The sequence below is a fragment of the Leuresthes tenuis genome, unplaced genomic scaffold (genome assembly GCF_036924035.1).
Source record: "Leuresthes tenuis unplaced genomic scaffold, fLeuTen1.0.hap1 SCAF_1, whole genome shotgun sequence".
NCBI lineage: Eukaryota > Metazoa > Chordata > Actinopteri > Atheriniformes > Atherinopsidae > Leuresthes > Leuresthes tenuis.
In genome coordinates, this window is record NW_027325355.1 from 3,636,932 (window position 1) to 3,658,533 (window position 21,602).

At 42.9% G+C, this 21,602-nt stretch overlaps 1 protein-coding gene across 1 annotated transcript; it reads right to left on the reverse strand.

Moving 5' to 3' along the window:
* Window positions 1–1,983: 1,983 nt before the first annotated feature.
* LOC140296125 (NLR family CARD domain-containing protein 3-like) lies at window positions 1,984–20,118 on the reverse strand. The gene is made up of 11 exons (XM_072379701.1): window positions 19,929–20,118; window positions 19,728–19,844; window positions 19,196–19,309; window positions 18,009–18,087; window positions 17,639–17,846; window positions 15,705–17,487; window positions 15,432–15,605; window positions 14,906–15,067; window positions 13,248–13,294; window positions 12,820–13,121; window positions 1,984–2,061 (listed from the first exon to the last, which is right to left on the reverse strand). The coding sequence occupies exons 1-11, from the start codon at window positions 19,994–19,996 to the stop codon at window positions 1,984–1,986; spliced, it is 3,132 nt and encodes a 1,043-aa protein (XP_072235802.1). The 5' UTR covers window positions 19,997–20,118.
* Between the last annotated feature and the right edge of the window lie 1,484 nt (window positions 20,119–21,602).

Below are 21,602 nucleotides of genomic sequence, written 5' to 3' on the forward strand. Positions count from 1 at the left end.
CATCCACAGGAAGACACTTTATCATTTACATGCTGATTCTATCATTTTAACTTTCAAAGTCAGATTTTTACTGGAAATGATGTTATACACTGTATGTTGACACGTAGAAATAATCCCATTCTGCTTGTAAGCAGCTCTGAATAGAAACAACCATAACTACACTGTTATTACTGTATTATGTTGATGCATGAAAACAGCTGAATGATTGTGCTGGAAACACTGAGAACAGCCTGCAGATGTGGCTGTTGTGTTACTTTTGCTTCACAGTCAGTGTAGACAACATACAAAGCAGCTTCAAAGATACTTCCAGGTGAGGCGTGCAGAAAGCAGCTGTGAGCACCGTAACATACAATAAATACATTATTACTGACCTGGACACTGATACATTCAGATTCAGTTATCACATATATATAAAGGATCTGCAGGTCACTGCTTCTGTTTTCATTTACATTTCACGCAGCATTCATACAATCCATGTTTCCCACCATTGCCTGGGCTCTATGAACATGTGCTGCATATTATTTACAGTTAAGATCATAAAGCTGAAAAAGAGAGCAGAACAGCACAGGTGATGACTGGTGACTGAGAACAGAGCACCATCGCTGCTGACATCACAAGAAGTGATGTCATCACTCATTATGACCTCACAGTTCTGCATGACATCACAATGGAAACATGTCATCAAAGGACATGACATCACTGTAGTTTATAAAAGCCTGAAAGACAAACCGCCTGAAAAACAACACTTACTTAAAAAGTCCTTTTTGAGTCAAACCAAAATATCCTCTCCTGCTCTTCTGTGGGGTGACAGAGTAGATGAAGAGATTCTGGAGAATGAATCCGAGGGTTTCTACATATTTCCCTTTGAAAGTGGCAAAGATGAAAGTTCTGAGGAAGCCGCCAACGGGCCAGAAGATGCAGAATCATCCCCAGGCCTCTGCAGCTCAACACAGCAAGAGGAAGTTTACAGACTCAGGAACCTCTCCCACTCCCTCTGTGGGCTGCACTCAGAGGGAATGGTCTCCCTCCAAGGCCTCTGCTGTCACCAATTATGGCTCAGAGAAGTTTAAGGGGAATTTCTGCTTCCAGAGTAAAAGGAAAGTTTAAAGTAAAGGTTTAATTCCAGCAGCCTTAAAACTCTGTGGTGGACTGATCAAATCCAATGTGGAGGTGTGGATTTAGGGGAAAACCTCCTCGAACAGTCTGGTGTAATTGGGTCTAAAATACAAGTTGATGGTTCAGAAGAGTTTATTTTTGTTGTCAGCTCAGAGAGCTCGACTGGGTAATGATAATACTGTGGCTCAAGCAAAGCTTGGGTGATAAGAATGGTTTTATGAACTTCTGAGGAATAAGTTGTATTTAAATAAGCAATAACTGTCTGATCTAAAATGCACTCAGATAAAGATCAAGTCCATGCATTAATTCAAGCTGTGTTTATACCTCATTAAAAATGATCATGAACTAAACGTTTCCAATCAGCTGAGCCCTCATTTCACCTTTGTCAGTTCAAAATTGACAGAAAATACAAACTCCATGCACAAACACTGCTTTAGATTGATTTCAGAGGTGAAACTGCTGCAGCTGCTGGTCAGAAAGAAGCAACCTGAACCTGAGTCCACTTCAAAGTAGGTTTCACTCTCAACTTAAAACTTCTAGAAAGATATAGCAGTGTAGATGTTTGCATTTTGGGGATTTTATGTTACTTTTGCCTTGTTTTTTTAACCTGTTAGTATTAATGTATCTGTATGTGTGATACTGTTTTTTTTAAAGTGAGTGAAATTTCTCTATTTTGTGCAGCTAACATGAACACATGACAGATCGGCAGTAAAACTCCTTTTACAACATTAAATAAGAGGCGTCTGTGAGGTGAATATGGAGCTCCTGGTTGCATCAGGCAGGTCTTTGTCTCCTCTGTGAGGTAGTTTAGAGTTTTTCTGTGTGAAAGCAGCTGAAACTCTAAATGATGAAGATGTTTGATGTGTCTCACCTGCAGGAATCCTGAGCAGCGTGAAGACGTTCAGCAGGACAAAGACAGTCAGAGTACGCTTCGTCATGGTTCACCTGGAGACAAACAGACAGATGTTAACATGTGGCATCAGAGCAGCAGCTGAATCAGCATAATGATCAGCTGTCATTTTACATCTTTATGGTCCCACCAGAGGACAACAAAGCGTGAACCATCTGTACTTAAACTGTAATCTGATCTTAGAGACTCTTTGTATTTGTTAGTTCCACATTTTAACCTAATCAGTGTAAAATAAAAATATTTTAACAGCTTTAAAACATATTTAAAGTGGCTAATTGTTAGTTCTGCCAAAGCTATGGTACCTGGTTCTGGTTGTGGGTCCTGGTCCTGGCTGTGGCTCTGTGGTTGGGTGCTTTCAGCTCTCAGTCTGGTGTGTTTGAAGGTTTCTGCCCAGTTTTCCCTCCTCATGCCTGATCTGAGCTCTCAGCTGCTGTTTTTCACAGCAGGACGACACTCGACTTCATGAGGTTGCTAAAACAGCAGCTTCATTGTTTTAGTGACGTTTCCAGTCCAGTTGTTCAGAGAAAGATTTTCACCTTTGCAACATTTTGCTTTCAACCTCTTAAAAACTAATGTGTTGAATGTTTACAGCAGGAAAACCAAGAATATTGTCAACTCTTAAACATCGTAATGAAGAGTCACCCGGAGCGACGTCTCCAGCTGGTAATGATTCTACGGACATTTTGACATCAATAGATAAGAAACTATCCAGCATCGACGCCCGTATGTCTCTGTTAGAAATTCTACACAGAGAGTTCCAGGCATTACTGGAGTCGTTGGAGTTCAGCCAGCAACAGGTGCAGACGCTGGCTGCAGAAAACGCAGCCCTCAGAGGATCGGTGAAAACACTCACCAAAGTGTGTGAATGAGCCGGATCTCTGACGAGAACAAGAGGATGAAAGAATCAATTATTGATCTCCAGGCTCGTAGTATGAGGGACAACCTGGTGTTTTCTGGAATCCCGGAGCAGGCAGACGAGGATCCTGAACTCGCAGTGAAAAACTTCATCCAAAATCAGCTGAAACTTCCAGGAGACGTAGTGAAAAACATTACTTTTCACCGAGTCCACCTCCTGGGAGGGAAGAGACCTGATGCCCGCCGACCGAGACCGATTGAGGCCAAGTTCGAGCATTTCCAACAGAAGGTCCATGTGAGGGGCCGCGGCAGGGAGCTGAGAGGAACGGACTTCAGCGTCAACGACCAGTTTTCCAAAGAAATCCTGGAAAGACGCAGGGTTCTGTTCCCCATCCGGAGAAAGTTCATGGAGGGAGGCTCCCGAGCTGTCATCGCGGTGGATAAATTATTCATCAACGGACAGCTTTACCGCGACCAGGAAACCACTCCTTGGCTCTTCTAAACTCCGGGTGATCTGTATTCGTTAACTTGTATGAATCATTTCACTGTAGATGGCATATAAGTAAGATGAAATAATCTATCCAATTCACAGTTATCTATCAAGGCAAAATATATAGCTCACTGCACAGGATATATGCAGTTCATATTTGTTTATTTGGGTTTGTTTTTTTGTTTTTGTTTTTGTTTTTTCTATCTCACACTTCCACTCTTTTGCACTGTTTTTCTATTCTGTCTTTCTTCCCCAACCCGCTGCGTTTCCACCTTAATAAGTAATGTTAACAAGCACGGCGCATATAGAGTTTTGAGCAGAGCACATAATCAAATACCACACAGCATCGACAGTGCAAGTACATATTGTAGCAAGCTCATACTGACAATTGAAACACCAACAATGGCATGTTCATGGAAGCATATATGCACACACACGCACGGGATGCTTTTAGCAAGCATCCAGCACTCACTGCGTTAGTCTGAGCATGTCCACGCTGAGGTTTATTTCATGGAATATGCATGGAGCTGGGTCCAAGGAGAAGAGATTAAAAATCTCCAATAAATTGAAGGATTTACAGGCGGACATTGTTTTATTACAGGAGATTCATTTATCAAAGACTGCAGCTGATGTTCTCACCACAGCACAGTTTCCTCATGTGTACTCAGCCTGTTACAACTCCAGACAAAGAGGTGTAGCCATTCTGATAAATAGAAGAGTAAATTTCACGGTAAACAACATAGTTATAGATCCAGAAGGTAGATTTCTAATAGTTAATTTATCTATTCAAAATATGCATTGCAAATATATATGGTCCAAATGTTGATGACCCCTCATTTTTTCACTCCTTTTTCACTTCACTCTCTGATCACTCAGATAACACACTCATCATAGGAGGGGACTTTAACATGGTATCTGACTCAGGAGTAGACAGACTCAGTACTTCAGGAAGTCAGCGGAACTGGCAGTCCACGAATATTGTTAAACAGTATAAGAAAGATTTTTGTCTTTGTGATGCTTGGCGCTCCCACCACCCCACTATTAGAGAATACACCTTCTTCTCACCGGTACACCACTCATATTCAAGAATAGATTATTTCTTAGTTAGCAGTTCCTTGATGAGGGATATTTCAGACACCAAAATCTACCCCATCACTATCAGTGATCACGCTCCAGTTTCTATCACACTGAAGAATAACAGAGTTACACCACCAGCTAGGAATTGGAGATTTAATACATCATTACTAAAAGACCCTGATTTTATTAATTATTTCAAAAGGGAATGGTCTGTATATTTAGAAAATAATGACCTGCCAGGAATGTCAGCTTGTACTCTCTGGGAAGCCGGAAAAGCAGTTATGAGAGGCAAAATAATCTCTTTTTCATCAAATAAGAAAAAGAGGGAAAGTTCAAGGATATCAGATTTAGAACTCAGGATTAAATCATTAGAAATTGTCTATAGTACCTCCAAAGAGGAATACATACTGAATGAACTAAGAAAAGCTAAACTTGAATTAAACAAAATTATTGATAAACAAACACAGTTTCTGATACAAAGACTTCGCTTGGAGAACTTTGAGCACGGCAATAAATCTGGAAGGTTCCTAGCTAACTAACTAAAGAGAAACAAAGAGAAAACAACAATCACTTCTGTTAAAGACTCAAAAGGAAATATCACCCATGACCCCGATGTAATCAACAATGCTTTTAGGGACTTCTATAAAACCTTATATTCATCACAAAATGATCCATCAGACAGTAACAGTTTCTTAGTAATATCAACCTTCCAAAATTACAAACCGAACAGGCAATGGCTCTGGATTCACCTCTTTCAATAGGAGAACTCCATGAAGCCCTTCAACATATGCCTAGTAACAAAGCTCCGGGACCAGATGGTTTTCCAGCAGAGTTCTACAAAGAATTTTGGACTATTTTGGCACCTGCATTTCACAAAATGGTATTACAAGTTAAGCAGAATGGCAGATTATCCCCACACATGAACTCTGCTAACATTATCTTGCTACAGAAACCAGGAAAAAACCCCATACTTCCATCCAGCTACCGCTCAATATCTCTAATAAATGCAGACCTCAAAATAATTTGTAAAGCCCTTGCCAAAAGAATAGAAAAAATAACTCCACTTATAATACATCCTGACCAGACAGGTTTTATAAAGGGTAGACACTCATCCACTAACACTTGCAGGCTAATTAATCTCATAGACTATTCTACCATCAACAACCTGGAAACCACAATCGTCTCTCTAGATGCAGAAAAAGCATTTGATCGAATGAACTGGAAATTTTTATTCGCAGCATTAAACAAATTCGGGTTTGGGTCACACTTCATCAACTGGATAAGGATATAATATAGCTCCCCAAATGCAAGTGTCAGGACAAATGATCAAACTTCTCCAAGCTTCAGTCTGCAGAGGTACAAGACAGGGTTGCCCACTTTCTCCCTCACTTTTTGCTATTTTCATCGAACCTTTAGAAGCTGCTATCAGACAAGATAGAAATATTAAAGGCATCCAACCCCAAAATATTGAGCGTAAAATAAGTCTTTATGCTGATGATGTTTTACTTTTCCTTCAGAACTCTCAAACATCTCTCACTCACACGATCACACTCATAAATAAATTCTCAGCACTTTCTGACTACTCTATCAATTGGTCTAAGACCACAGTTCTGCCCATTAACTGTAGAGTCCAGAATATACCTGTGATCACTTTACAGTCAGGAAATATGAGATATTTAGGCATAAACATTTCCTCCAGGCTCTCAGAGCTAACAAAGCTAAATTATGTGCAATTATTAAATACAGTAGAGGACAATCTCTCTCGTTGGAAGTCCTTACCTATATCACTTATGGGGAGAGTTACAACCATTAAAATGATGATACTACCAAAAGTTAATTATTTGTTCTCAATGATCCCCATAAAACCATCTGCTACTTGGTTTAAGTCACTAGATTCATGCATCTCCAAATTTCTGTGGAAAAACAAACCACCACGTATTAGTTTAAAAACCCTACAGAAGACCAAGGACTGTGGTGGATTAGATTTACCTATTTGTCAGCACTATTCCTTAGCCAATAGGTTACAGTATATATCAAAATGGTTTAAACCTAGCCCAATAGACGAACCATGGATAAATATAGAACAAGCATTGTGTGATAATCTGGAAATCTCTGACCTGCCACTTATTAGTCAAAACGTAAAAAATCACAAATGTTTCAAAAGCATTAACATCAGCACCTCTCTGACAGCCTGGTGGGAATTTCTTAAAATAACAAAGTCCTGACATACTGCAAAACAAAAAAATGCTAAACTTTACTCTGTGGAAGATCAAAGGAATCAAACATCTGGAACATATAATCCAAAATGGACATTTTATTTCATTTGATGAGCTCATATCACAACACGAGACAGGCAGCAATAAATTCCTAGAATATCAACAACTTAAGTCTATAATAACAAAGAAATATATCCTCCACCAACCAGACTTACAACTACCGACTAGGGTAGCAGAATTTCTAAGCATCTGCACCCCAAAACTACTATCAAAAATATATAAATTATTGTCTAAAATAGATGACACAATGTCTCTTCCATCCTCAAAATGGGAGGCAGATTTATCCATCAGTTCTAGTCATAGCTTCTGCCCACAAATATGTTTGAACACCTTCAGAATGACTCAGAATCCTAATTTACAGCTCATACTATACATAATTCTTCATAGAACACACTATACAGGACAAAGGATGTCCAGGATGGGTCTAACACACTCAAACATCTGCTCACATTGCACAGATAACACACCTGATGATTATGCACACGCTTTGTGGTTTTGTGCGCCTGTCCAGAAGTTCTGGCTTGAAGTCTGTGTGGACCTATCAACATGGCTAAAGTGTAGCATCCCTGCATGCCCCACACTGTGCATACTGGGTGACTTAGACAACATCAACATGGAAATTAACTCAGCACACATGGTTCTCACAGTGTTATGTATCGCAAAGAAAACTATTCTCATGAACTGAAAAGCGAAGAACAATCTGTGTATTAACCAGTTTAGAAGTTTTAGACTATATTAGCATGGAAACAATGTCTGCCTCCTCAAAACATCAATTGGCTGAATTTCATTCTCTCTGGTCCCCGCTGATTAGCTTTATCACATAGTGGTGGTGGTGGGTTGCTGTCCCGTCGCTCTGGGCGGTTGGGTGTGTGCTGGGGGGGGCTGTGTGGCTTCGGGCGTCTGGTGGTCTCTTGGATCATGGGGACCGGGTTGGTCATTGCTGGGGGGTACTGTGTGTCGGGCTTGGAGGGCAGTTTTGGGGGCTTGCGGGTGGGGCTGTCTTGCGGTGTGGGGCGGGGTCCCTTAGGGGCCTTGGGGTGGTGGCTGCTGGCTCTATGCCGGGTGGCCGGGCCGCTCTGGCATGGGTGGTGGTGCTGGGCCTGGGCCCTGGTGGCTGGGCGCTGCCTTGCCCCCCGGGGAGGGGGGGGGGGGGGGGCCCTGTCTATGCCTGGCTTGTTGCTCTGGGACCTCCAAGGTGTCCGCAGATGTTTTTTTTTTTTTTCAGGGTGTTGGGGCGTGCGGTGGGGGTGGGGGGGGGGGGGGGGGGGGGGGGGGGGGGGTGATGGTGGGTCTCAGGCCCGGGCTGCTGTGACTGGTGTGACCGGGTGGTTTGTTTGTGATTATACATATATTTAATCGCCCACTATTTGAAAATATTGAAGAGCCAGAAGGGTGAGGGGAGGGGTCTTCTTCCCACACCCCTGCTTCCTGGTTGCTGCTCGGGGCGGGAGGGGCCAAGAGGATTAATTAATTGTTCTGTTGGTTCTGGGTCTGTGGTGGCTGGGGGGCTGCTGGCCCCCTGGTGTGCCCGCTGCACTACACCCCAGCGGAGTCGAGGGAGGAAGGACGTGTGGATGTGTGGGACGTGAAAGTGTGTGTGGTAATGATTGGGCCTGGATCTGGGACTTGCTGTCGCCTGGCCTGGCCTGCCTGTGCTTCTCCCGATGGGGGGGCAGCATTGCCTCTCCCCGCTGCTCGCGACTTCACCCACCTGTGGGCACGTCTTGGCTCCCAGGGCACTTGGCCAGGGGCGCTGGGGCAGGCGCTGACCCACTGTGTGGCTGTCTGGGGCGCTTGGCCCTCCTGGGTATTGGGTGGGGCCTCTGCCGAGGGGTTTGGGGGCGCTCGGGTTCCCGGGGCCCGGGTCCAGTGCACGGCCCATGTCTGGGCGGCTGGGGCCTGGCGGGGTCGGTGGGCTGTTGCTCCTGGCTCCCGGAGGGCCTCTGCCCTATGCTTATGGGGGCTCTGTCCGGGGGCTTCCTCTGCAGTCTTCTGGGTGGATGCGTGGTTGTCCCTGCGGTGGGCTTCCTGGGTTCTGTGCTCCGTGGGGGCTGCTGGTGGCCCGGGTCTTGTGGCCCTCTCTGCCTGCTTCTGTGGATTGTGGCCCTGTACACTTATACACTCATAACTAAGCACGGTTATCATGTAGGTCCTGTGCCATGGTGTTGCATGTTCTCACACACACACACACACACACACACACACACATCTATTAGCCCAGTAGCATGCTCGCTAAGCAGTTGATGTATTATCATGTCGTCTCAGGTCATCTATATCCACAGCTGTGTTGTATGTGATTACCGCTTCTTGTGCTTGTTTTTGTTTGTTTGTGTGTTTGTTTTTTCTCTGCTTGTCTGCTTTCAGGTGCTCCTGGTGGCGCTAAGGCTGGATTCCCCTCAGAGGCCATGGATTGTTGTCTGTTTTGTTTTTTACAGGTGTAGCAGCTGGTTGTCTGGTTTTTGTTTCTATTTTTGTTCTGTTTCCTCTTCTTTCCTCTTCTTCTTTCCTTGTCCCCCGGTCCGGTTCAGTTCTATTACATGTTATATATTGTCAACAGAAAAAAATAAATTGGCATCAAGGGGAGCTTTACATTTATAAAACTTCCCTTGGCAAAGCAAATCGGTTTGGCATCAAAAGTATTCAGACTACAATGCTGCTGCCATAATGCTGAACAGGACAAGGGGGTAAAAAGAAAGGAAAAAAAACAAACAAACAAAAAAAAAAACAACATTTGGGGCCTTTTCTTTGTAATGAAGATGGAAGAACTGCACTCCTGACAGTGTCAGCAGATAAATAAATCTGTGCTCGGTTTGAGCTTGGAGCAGCAGACAGGAATGTGCACAGAAAGACAGGGCAACGTCCATGTAGCTCAGGTCATATTATAACCACGTGTCGACCAACATGTGCATCTGTACGTTCCACAGCTCAGTTGCTTGACATCATGTGTGAATCCTTGTACCTGCAAGTATTCATCAGGCCTGCATATTCCTCACCATGGCTGCATCTACTGTCAGTTGGAGTAGTAAGTTTGGGCACTGAGAGTTCAAGCAAAGTGTCTTCAGCACAGGATATTCCCTTGTTGAAAACACTGGAAAGGACTAATAAAAAGGTGATAAGTAAAGAGCTGAGGGGAAGGAGCGAGGTCACAATCAGGACGCAGAGGAGCTAAAGAGATTGCTCCATGTCACCCTGTAGACAATTGTTCTGGAACACAGTGAAACTGCTCTTGTGTTAATAAAAAGAGCTATCTGGGGGAGTCATTTGGGGTATTGAATAAAAAGTGATGAAACTTTTGTTTTTAAATATAGAATTAATTTCAAACAGGGCACTGCTCCAAAACTGTCCTGGTAGTGCAGGGGGAAAAAAAACATCACATTTCTCACAAGCATAGATGCCACATCCCATTCTAGTTACATTTGATTTCTGTTAGCCTTTTATGTGCTGAGAACTTTAAATATACTTTACAACCAAAAACTAAGATTTCCGAGCATGCATGTAACCAAAAGTAGACAAAATTTCTGCCTCTCATGTAAAGTAAGTCGATTGTATTTATTTTGCACCTATTATAATACGACAGTGAATCCTGCCTGCTTCACACTTGGTTGAAAACCCAGAGAGAATAAAGTACAGAAATGTTAAAAAAAAAAAAATTAAAAATACAGGTGCAGATGAACAGGTTTTCATTTTAATCACACATGATGTTCAATACACACATACAGCAATCTGTTGTATATTTGTACTCTGTTGTGGACTGTGCTGTATCTTTTAAAATGGCTTCATGTTTATATTATTATTATTTGCTATATTCTATAGCAGTGAGCAGTTAATAATGCACAGACATGAGAAATTCAAAGGAGAGTCTTTGGAGTCTTCACTCCTGGACCTGTTGCCTAGGCGACCCGACCTTGGGTAATTCTTTATTGTTGAAATATGTTCAGTCTTTAATGTCAATAAAATCTCCTTTAACTGTGAAGGAAGTGGAGTCTTTATTGATGGGAATGTGTCGCCCTCTGGCGGTGAAAATATAAATAGCATCATGTCAGTTTGGGAGTGTTTTTAAACGATTGAATACTTTAGTTCTTATAACTGTAATAATGAGCAACTGGACTTTCTGAATATTTCACTTCTCATCTGAAAGATGTCTTCAGCTTTAACTAGTTGGTGACTGTCGGCTGATCAGCAGCTTAAAGACTATTCACACTTGGCAGGTCTGTACGGTCACACTGACACACCTCAGTCCAAACCATCTGTTTTCTTTGTCCAGAATGTGGACGTTACTGTCCTCAAAAGAGTGTCCCTTCACCTTAAGATGGAGGTGAACTGCTTAGCCTTCAAACTGCACATCTGTATCTGTCAGATAAAAATATGATGACTCTACAGAAACGGACATTCAGGACCAGAGGGTGAAGAACTTAGAAGATGGGGACCTCACCCAACCAGAAAAGGATGTCGTACCTGATCCTGAACTTTGATGTCTGAATCCAGATGTTGTCAGTAAGAAATGTGGATTAGAACACGTAGAAAAACTGAACAAATGTTGTTGAAGCTGCTTCACAACGTGATGGAAATATTAAGATATTCACAAATATATCAGGTGTGAGTGTTGAGATTAAAACAATATGTGATTTGTTCTGCAGGAACTGCCTCATTAACAAGCTTCTGCTCTCAAACTGCACAGATCTGAGCGCAGAATGTGATTTGTTGAATTGCTGGACATTTTCTGACCTTCCCATCAAGCTGAAAATAATAATTGCACAACACACTAAAACACACATTTCTTGTGTAAATTAAACTTGTCCTGAGACAAGTGGGTGCAGAATATTGAAAATACAGCCCCTAAAAAGACATAAAAAGATCACACCAGCTTCTCAATGAGAAACATACATGTACATGTACCAGTTAAAGTCAGTTTTTGATCCATTTATTTTGCTTTTGATACATAATTCTTGTTCTGACGATCGAAATATTTGATTCACTGAGAGTTGTGTCCCTCCACACATGCGCATCATCTTTCAAAAGTTTCAGTTAATTATTTAGATGATTCTCCAGTACAACATAAAAGAATGAAAACATTAATAATATCAAAAGAGCAAAAAATAAAGCATAAAATTCTGAAGGTTTTCACCTCGAATATCAACATGTTTGACTTCATTTTACATCAATTATTATTGTGGTGATAAAATGTTAGAATTTTTTATCTAATTTATTTTATCTTAAATATTTTTAGCTGTTAAAGTCCAAATATTGTGTATAAAGAATCATTTCAGTCCTCTTTGTGAGCATTTAACAACAACATTTAGCAACTTTCTGCCATCAGAAACTAGTTCCAGTCCAGTTGTCCTTTCATCATCAAACAGGAAGTGAATGTGGAGAAACATCAGGATGAACCCTGGCTGCTCACCAAACTTCTGCTCATTGAAGCAGAATCAGTGAAGATCTGTCAGCAGGTTGGAAATTCATCTTGGCTGATTGCAGCTCAGTGATTCCTCTCTGATATCACAGTTGGTCACATGTGCAGCAAACTAACTGCAGCTGACATGAACTGAATGGTCTCAGCTGAAGTGAGCTGCAGAGAAACACAACATACTGATATTCAGTGTGAAGCTTTGACTGGAAACACACAGAAAAACAACATCCTGGAAGAATGGCAGCTTCCATCTTTAAAGGACTGGAAGAGGAAGAAGTTTCCAAGGAATCATTTAGAAGAGTTTCAAACAGAAACTGACTGAATCCATGAATCTGAAAAGGTGTTTCTGAGTGAAAGAGACAGACATGTACAGACTGAACTATCTGTTCAACAGTGATTCTCTGAGAGGAGGAAACTCTTTATACTCAACACAGAGACACTGAGGAACCAGGTGAACTGATCCAGAACCCAAATCCAGGATGCAAAGGTTCTTCAGTGAATGTGATGTTGAAGGTGTGGAGGTGGATCAGTGTGTCAGAGGAGACTCTGTAGAAGGACAGATTGCCAGCAGGACGGTCCACATACACTGCTGCTCTGTGAGAGACAGAGGAGGAGGAGGAGGAGGAGGAGGAGGAGGAGGAGGAGGAGGAGGAGGAGAAGGAGATGTGTGTTTCTCTCTTATTGTGACAGAGCACCTCAGACTCCAGGACTGATCATTCTGTCCAAACACACAGTCACTGCCTCCTCTCCTTCTGATTCCTCTGTAACTCACTGATATTTCAACTCTTCCTCTCCACTCGACCTCCCAGTAACAGCGACCAGTCAGAACATTTCTACACAGCAGCTGAGGACACATCCACCCATGAAATCTGTCTGGATGATCAGGATATGACTGATCCTCCTCCTCCACCCATGTCACCTTCCTGTTGTTGTCAGACAGTTTCAGTCTCCTGTTCACTGTGTTTGTGTCGATTGTGAGTTGACAGGAATCTGATGGAGAGAACAAACACAATCCAGCTGCAGTTATTGATCTATCATCTGTTCACTTTGATCAATGAGTGATGTGACAGTGTGAAGATGGTTGGATGTCATGAATCAGATGAAGAACACACTTACACTTCCTCAGACCTGGTGTCAACCATCGTTCTCCAGCAGGCTCCACCCTGAAAGCAGGAGGGGGGTCAGAGCAGCACAGTCTCTTTCAGCATGCAAACATGGACATTACATGGCTCTATCACAGACATTGTTCCACACTGAGAAAGGAACACGAAAACATCTGGATACATCCACTGCAATGGAGCATCTGAAAACTAGAAGGAAAGCTGTTTGATCAACACTGAAACGTACAAAACTCCTTTCAATCATCTCTGCAGAGCAGATTATGGACTCATGCAGAGATGCTTTCATTATTTGATTTATCTCAGAAAAATTAGGAAAGAAAAGAAAGTGAAGAAAGAGAAGAACGATGGATGGAAGGAAATCTGTCTGAGCTCATTCTGAAGTTTAAAAGCACCAAATGTTTTCTGCAGTCAGATTAAGGAGATGACGTTTCTGTCTCTGAATTCAACTCTTCAAGTTTGGAAGAATTTTCACTTTGATTTTTCACTCATTTCTGAATCCAAATATGAGCTTTAAGAATTCTAATGAAATCACTTCAGTTTCTGACATCATGGTCTCTCCTGATGGTCACGTTGTTTCTGCTGACTCCTCCTCTCAGTATGTTTCAGGGCAGCCAAACATCCAGATCCTTTCTCAGACCCATTGGTCCATCTGAATGCTGCACAGCCAGCCAGGGGAAGACATTCATCTAGAAAAGTTAGACAAGAAACACCCCCCTCATTCCACCCTCCATACTGAACATTAACGGCTCAGAATAAGATCAGATGAGATTCTATAGTCATTGGAAGTAAATTAGCTGCCAGGTGTTGTGGTTTTATTAATCATAATCCCTCATTTATTTCAGCCTGATCACTTTTCAGGAATCTGAAACAGACTCAAAAGCCTCCAGCCTCTTCCTCTCCTTCCCCCAGTGTCCCTCTCTTCCTGTTTCTCTGGAATTCCTAGATAGTGTTTATTGGATTGTCCCCCACCTTTTTTCTTCTTCTTCATCCCAGCCAGAGATGGGATGAAGAACAACCAAACACAGCTCCTGTTCAACTTTGGTCTACTTGGTTCTCATCTGGAAGGACGGTCAGAACCACAGAAGGGCAGAACTCTTTGGACCTGGTACTGTGTGGCTCTCAGTAAGTCTGATATCAAGTCATGTGGAGCTCAGAGGATTGTTGAAGTTTGCTCTGGTGGCTTTATCTCTGAGCTGAAACACATCCAGTTCCACACACTGTTCTTTGAATGTGTTGGAGCTGTCAGAGAGCCGGTCCAGCTGAAGATCCCCCGTGTGGGCGTATGGAGGGAGTGACACAGGTCTAATCCACATGTGCACATTTCCAGAGGTTTTATAAATCTTCGTGCTAAGCTAGGCTAACATGTCCTGGGCCCATCTCTGTATCTGATCCAGGGTCAGAGGACCAACATACACTTCTCACTGTTGTTCCTGCAGATGTTCTCCTTGGAGACCTCCTCCACAAATATCTGCTGTTTGTGTTCAACCAGTGTTTCTGCTGTGAGCAAAGGAAAAAGGCTCCTACATGTGTGATTGTTCATGTAACACTCAGCAGGAAGCAAAAACACAGGGCTGAGTGCAGGACAGAGAACATGTTTCCAGCTCTTCCTCCTCTATCAGACATTGTGTGTGGCTGCAGCAGGCCTCTCCATACCCGAGTTTGTGTGGATCCTTCAGTGCAGCCGTCAGCAGCTTCACTCCTGAGTCTCCTGGATGGTTGTAGCTCAGGTCCAGCTCTCTCAGATGGGAGGGGTTGGAGGTCACAGCTTCAGCCAGAGAAGCACAGCCTTCCTCTGTGATCAGACAGCCTGACAGGCTGCAGACACACAAAACAACACAGAAACTCTGAGAGAACTGCTCTGAAACTGAAGCTGAATGCCATCAAATGTTCAGAGAAACTGGAACTGTCTCACGTTACTGACTTTGTGTCTTTGTGCTAAGCTAGGCTAACATGTCCTGGACCCATCTCTGTATCTGATCCAGGGTCAGAGGACCAACAGACACTTCTCACCGTTGTTCCTGTAGATGTTCTCCTTGGAGACCTCCTCCACAAATATCTGCTGTTTAGGCCTCTGAACTCTTTATGCTGTCAGAGGCCTAAAGCTGCTGTAACAATCATACAAAGACCATCCACAGGTGTTCTATCAGCTGTTTATAAAAACAGTTTGATGAATCCTGACCTGAGTGTTTCCAGTCTGCAGTTTGGATTCTTCAGTCCAGCAGACAACTGCCTCACCCCTGAATCCTGCAGGTTGTTGTTACTCAGGTCCAGTTCTGTCAGACTGGAGGACTGGGAGCTGAGAGCTGAGGACAGAGCTGCACATCCTTCATCTGAGAGGTTACAGCTACTCAGTCTGAGGAGGGAATAATGAGATAAGCAGTAATCTGTGACTTTCTCTCCTATAAAAACAACTGCAGTATATTCATACATATCCCTCTATATCTGTGCTTACAGAGCTTTGCTGGAGGCTTTGACCACTGGCAACAGCCTCAGAAGAGCCTCCTCTGAAGCAGAGTATTTCTTCAGGTCAAACACATCCAGATCTTTTCCTGATGACAGTAAGATGAAGACCAGAGCTGACCACTGAGCAGGAGACAGTTTATCTGTGGAGAGACTTCCTGAACTCAGGTAACGTTGGATCTCTTCCACTAGAGAACGATCATTCAGTTCATTCAGACAGTGGAGCAGATTGATGCTTTTCTCTGCAGACAGATTCTCACTGATCTTCTTCCTGATGTAATCAACTGTTTCCTGATTGGTCTGTGAGCTACTTCTTGTCTGTGTCAGCAGGCCTCGTAGGAGACTCTGATTGGTCTGCAGTGAAAGACCCAGGAGGAAGTGGAGGAACAGGTCCAGGTGTCCATTTGGACTCTGTAAGGCCTTGTTCACAGCACTATGGTAGAAGAGAGTCTCTTTCAGTGTTTTAGACTTCTGAGACTTTGATTGTTCTTCCATCAGGTTGACTCCAGAGTTGATGAAGGTCAGATGGACATGAAGAGCAGCCAGAAACTCCTGAACACTCAGATGGATGAAGCAGAACACCTTCTCCTGGTACAGCCCTCTCTCCTCTTTAAAGATCTGTGTGAACACTCCTGAGTACACTGAGGCTGCTGAGATATCGATGCCACACTCTGTCAGGTCTGATTCATAGAAGAACAGGTTTCCTTTCTGCAGCTGCTCAAAAGCCAGTTTTCCCAGAGACTCAATCATCTTCCTGCTCTCTGGACTCCAGTGTGGATCTGTCTCAGCTCCTCCATCATACTTGACCTTCTTCACTTTGGCCTGAACCACCAGGAAGTGAATGTACATCTCAGTCAGGGTCTTGGGCAGCTCTCCTCCCCCTCTGGTTTTCAACACATCCTCCAGAACTGTAGCAGTGATCCAGCAGAAGACTGGGATGTGGCACATGATGTGGAGGCTTTGTGATGTCTGGATGTGGGAGATGATCCTGCTGGCCTGCTTCTTATCTCTGAATCTCTTCCTGAAGTACTCCTCCTTCTGTGGGTCAGTGAACCCTCTGACCTCTGTCACCATGCCAACACAGTCAGGAGGGATCTGATTGGCTGCTGCAGGTCGTGTGGTTATCCAGAGGCGAGCAGAGGGAAACAGTTTCCCCCTGATGAGGTTTGTCAGCAGCACATCCACTGAGGTGGACTCTGTAACATCAGTCAGGGGCTCCTTGTTGTGGAAGTCCAGAGGAAGTTGACACTCATCCAGACCGTCAAAGATGAACACAACCTGGAACTCTTCAAAGCTGCAGATTCCTGCTTCTTTGGTTTCAGTAAAGAAGTGATGAACAAGCTCCATCAAGCTGAACTTTTTCTCTTTCAGCACATTCAGCTCTCTGAAAGTGAATGGAAACATGAACTGGATGTCCTGGTTGGCTTTGCCTTCAGCCCAGTCCAGAGTGAACTTCTGTGTTAAGACTGTTTTCCCAATGCCAGCCACTCCCTTTGTCATCACTGTTCTGATTGGTTCATCTCTTCCAGGTGGGAGTTTAAAGATGTCTTCTTGTCTGATGGTTGTTTCTGCTCTGTCTGCTTTCTTGGATGCTGTTTCAATCTGTCTGACCTCATGTTCATCATTGACCTCTCCAGTCCCTCCCTCTGTGATGTAGAGCTCTGTGTAGATCTGATTCAGAAGGGTTTGGTTTCCTGCTTTAGAAATCCCCTCAAACACACACTGGAACTTCTTCTTCAGAGCAGATTTATGTCGGAAAACTGGGTCAAAAAGTTCTAAATAAACACAACAAATAAGATCAGTCAATACAATTCTTCAAACCTTTATCTGAGACTGAGTATTTGAACATGTGTTGTTCAGTGTGTTGAGACATCAGTAAATGTGTCATTTATCCAGCAGGTTAAATCTTTAGAGAAATCCTCTTACTGCTCTGCAGACGGTCAGCCAGCTCCTCCTGCTTCATTCTCCTCAGGAAGTGATCTGTGATCTTCACTAATGCCTCTCTGCTGCTCCTCTGCTCTTCATCCTCATCCTCCCTCTGACTCTCTAAGTATTCTGGGTAATCTGGTCTTAGAATCTTCTGGATCTTCTTCAGCTCCTCCTTCACAAAAGTGACCATGTTGTCCTCCAGCAGCTGGAACAGAATACTATATGAATGAGCCAATCAGACTGAAATCATGGAGCCAAACATCAGATCCATGTTGGACACACTGACAATCCACTGGTCTACAAAGTGCAGCATGGAGATGACTGTGAACAGAATAGATGGAAAAGTAGCTGTTGTACATGTACTGACCATAAATATGGAGTCCAGCTGTGTTTGATGCTGCTGGGCAGACTGACCACTGGGAACCTCTGAGCTCTGCTGGTCCACTCTGTGGAGGAATCATGAAGAATGAGCTCACATTCTGTCTGTCCACACAGAGACAAACACAAGGTAAAGCTCCATGAAGTGATGTGTGGATGTGAACAGTGAATCAGAGGACTCCCTGCAGTGGGAAAGCTTTACTAGTCCTGCTGATCCCACTGAGAATCAACAGCTCAGTCTGCAGCTGCTTGGAGCTTTCAGCTCACTTTGGTTGGGTCCAACAGCTCTCAGCAACCCCTTCAGAAAGCTTTCCCTCCCTGCTGAAGTGCCCTGGAGCAAGGCAGCCAGAGCCAGTGTGTGCTTGGATCAGACTGGTTGTATTGGTATGTTCCCAGTGTTAGACAGATAAAGTTCTCTCAGTGACGACTCTGTTTTAAACATCTATCTGTGTCAGTCAAGTTGTACTGAAGATGTAAAAAATAAATTAAATGCTTTAGTTTCTGTCTGTCATCTGTAAACTATTCCAGTACCTTTGAACATCTGGGTGGTGCCTTTTCCTTGGAGTACGTATAGACCGGTCAGTCTTCTGGCACTTGGAGCTGGATTTAGGTTCAGGTGAGCCTGGTTTTTCCAGCTTCTTCCTAAAGAACACAAAATAATTTACAAAAGACAAAAAGGCATTTAATGACAATACATCTGAAAGGATATTTCTGAAAATCTCAGAAAATATTCAAAACCATATTTTGTCTCCAAGTTGAGACCAGACTGATGGGCAATATTTCAACCACCTAAAAAATACCCAAAACACAGATGTATCGTAATCAACCTGACTATGTCCTTCAAACAAAGTCATTCATTTGTGACTGAACTGCACTTTTACTTTGGAAGTCAGCTGCTTCACACTTCCTACACTGTGTTAGAGCCAAAGCACAAAGGTGACACCTGTTGGACCAGCTGGTGTCCTACAGACACTCAGAAACACCTCCTCCAACATCCATTCTTTCCTCTTTGACTGCTGTGTTTGTGGAAAACATCCAACACACACCGCTTCACATATGAACATAGAAATGGATGTGAAACAGAGCTGAGCTCACATTAAACACATGTTGGAATAAAAACTGTTCAAACTGACTCTGCTACATTTTACTCTGTTACAACATTTACACTCAGCTCACCTCTGAAAGGATGGATGTTGGTCTGATTTGAAGTAAAGAGGTAGATCCATTGACCGAACGCTCTTCATGGACACACAGCTGGTTCCAGGTTCAGGTCTGAGTCTCTGCTGGATCCTGACAGAAAAACACTTGTTTTCTTCAAACTAAAGTATTCAGTGATAGTGTTTGAGTCTGCAGTGAGACGGCCTGTCAGAGAGTCAGTGTGGCTGCTGTGGAACAATGTTACAGCGCCCCCTTGTGGCAGCTCTGCCACTCTGCAGGCAGACGTCAGCAGGTGTGTGAAACTGGAAGCTGGATGTAATTTTACCTGAGAGGAATCAGGAAGACTGAAGCTCTGAGCTTTTGGTTCTCTGACCCAGTCTTTACTGTTTGTGTGATCAGATTCATTCTGCTCTTTTAGAGACAAACGACAGCTGCACCATGGCGTCATCAGAGACATCAAGAACTGATCCAAGTCTCAAGTAATTCAGCTGAAAACTGGTTATCATCTGAAACATGATACAGCCTCCACTGAATACTGACAGATACTCACTGTTGTTCTGATGGAACATCGTGTTGGAAATTAATAAACCAATCCTTTGACTTGTCGCTCTTAAAGGACACACAGCTGGGTTCAGGTTCTGGTTCTGGTTCAGGTTCTGGTTGGTTCCTGTGAATAAAGGTGGTTTGGTGATGTGAGTGCTGAGCTCTGACATGGAGAAGAGTCATGGACAGTTAGAGATGGTCATCTCACCTCTGAGCTTTGCTCTGGCTCTCATGTTCCCCACACAGAGTGGTTTTAGTGTCCTCACACTGCTCCATGCTGCTGAATTCACATCAGCTCACACACACTTTCTACCTTCATCTGCAGAGGAAACACAAATCATTCATCTGCACATCAACTCAAATCCTCCTCTCCATCATTTGGGCTGTAAAAAGATCAGCTGCTGCTCTGATTGGCTCTGATTCTCAGTTGAATCATTATTGTCATTAATTGTATTTCTGGAGTCTCAACAAAGTGATGCTATAAAATAAAACAGATATTTTAAATTAATACATGCAATAAAAGGTAAAAATGAAACAAGAAACTTTTCAAAACTCCAGTTCCAGCAATTTCCCTATTCAGAAACTTATGTTATAGATGCCACTAAAACTGTTTTATCAGTTCATGCTTTCAACACTGAGAAACAAGGAAAAACTGTTCTGATGTATACTGACTGTACTGGGACATGGAGGAGGGTTATGATCAAGGTAATGAAACTTAAACCTGCCTGACTCCTGTTACACAGCAACAAAACCACACCTTCATCCAGGATGTTACATTTTGTCTTAAAAGGAATCAAAGATAAACAGCAGTGAGTTTCTGTGTCTGACTTTAATGGAAAGAAAACACAGTTATTCCCACAAATTATAACTTAATGTGGTTTATTTATTTATATATGAATAAAACAATAAATAATATGTTTCTAATCAATAACAATGTAAATGATAATCATGCAGATTTTTCTTCAAACACAACAGTGATCAAACTGGAGCTGAAATAAGAAGTGAACATGTTCCCCAAACATTACAGAGCAGAAACAAACAGGAAAGTTACTGAAGACAAAGTTCAGACTCACAGTTTGTTCAAACCAAGTGTTGAAGAAGACGAGGCTCCACAGACTGAGACACAGGTGAGCTGCTGCTGGAATCAGTCAGAGCTCCACCCCTGATGGGGGCAGGACAGGTAGGAGGGAGGAGCAGCAACAGGATCTGATTTCATCTTTATCTCTGAGTTTAACAGCAGCTTGTAACCTTGTTGTAACATTTCTGATTTGTTTTAAAATGAGTTTCATCAGTCTTACTCTCACTCCTGACTCCTATCAGCCATCATCTGCTTATTTCCTCCATCATGTCTCACTGAGCAGTTTTCTCATATTAAACAATGCTCAGGTTATGCAGCTCCTTTTTAAAAGGTGCCTTTGGTCTTCATCAATGTTGACTTTTTATGTACCAAAATGTTTAATATGCATCTGTTTTAATTTGATCTTTAACAGATCCTCAGGAACATGAATGCCTACATGTTTCAGGATCCTTCAAAGTTTCCCTCAAGCTGTTATCTGACAGCAGCCTCTGAGAGTTTATCACCTGTATGGCACACACAGGCCAGGAAGATGTTACAGGAATGTTCATTTCAGTCAGAGGACAGGGACACGTGAGAATTAGCGCTCACAGGAGATGCGTGTTAATCATTAAAAGTTGTGATTGTGACAGAAAAACAAATCTGAAGTCGGTCTCCAGCAAAGTCAGTGAAAAATATTGTTTCAAAGCTCAGCCCCGTGTTTATGTGCAGGATTTAACTCTAATTTACTCACTGTTAACACTTCACTGCTTTACTTTATACATTGTGCACTTAAATGTGGATCTTCTTGTTAATTTTTCTTATTTC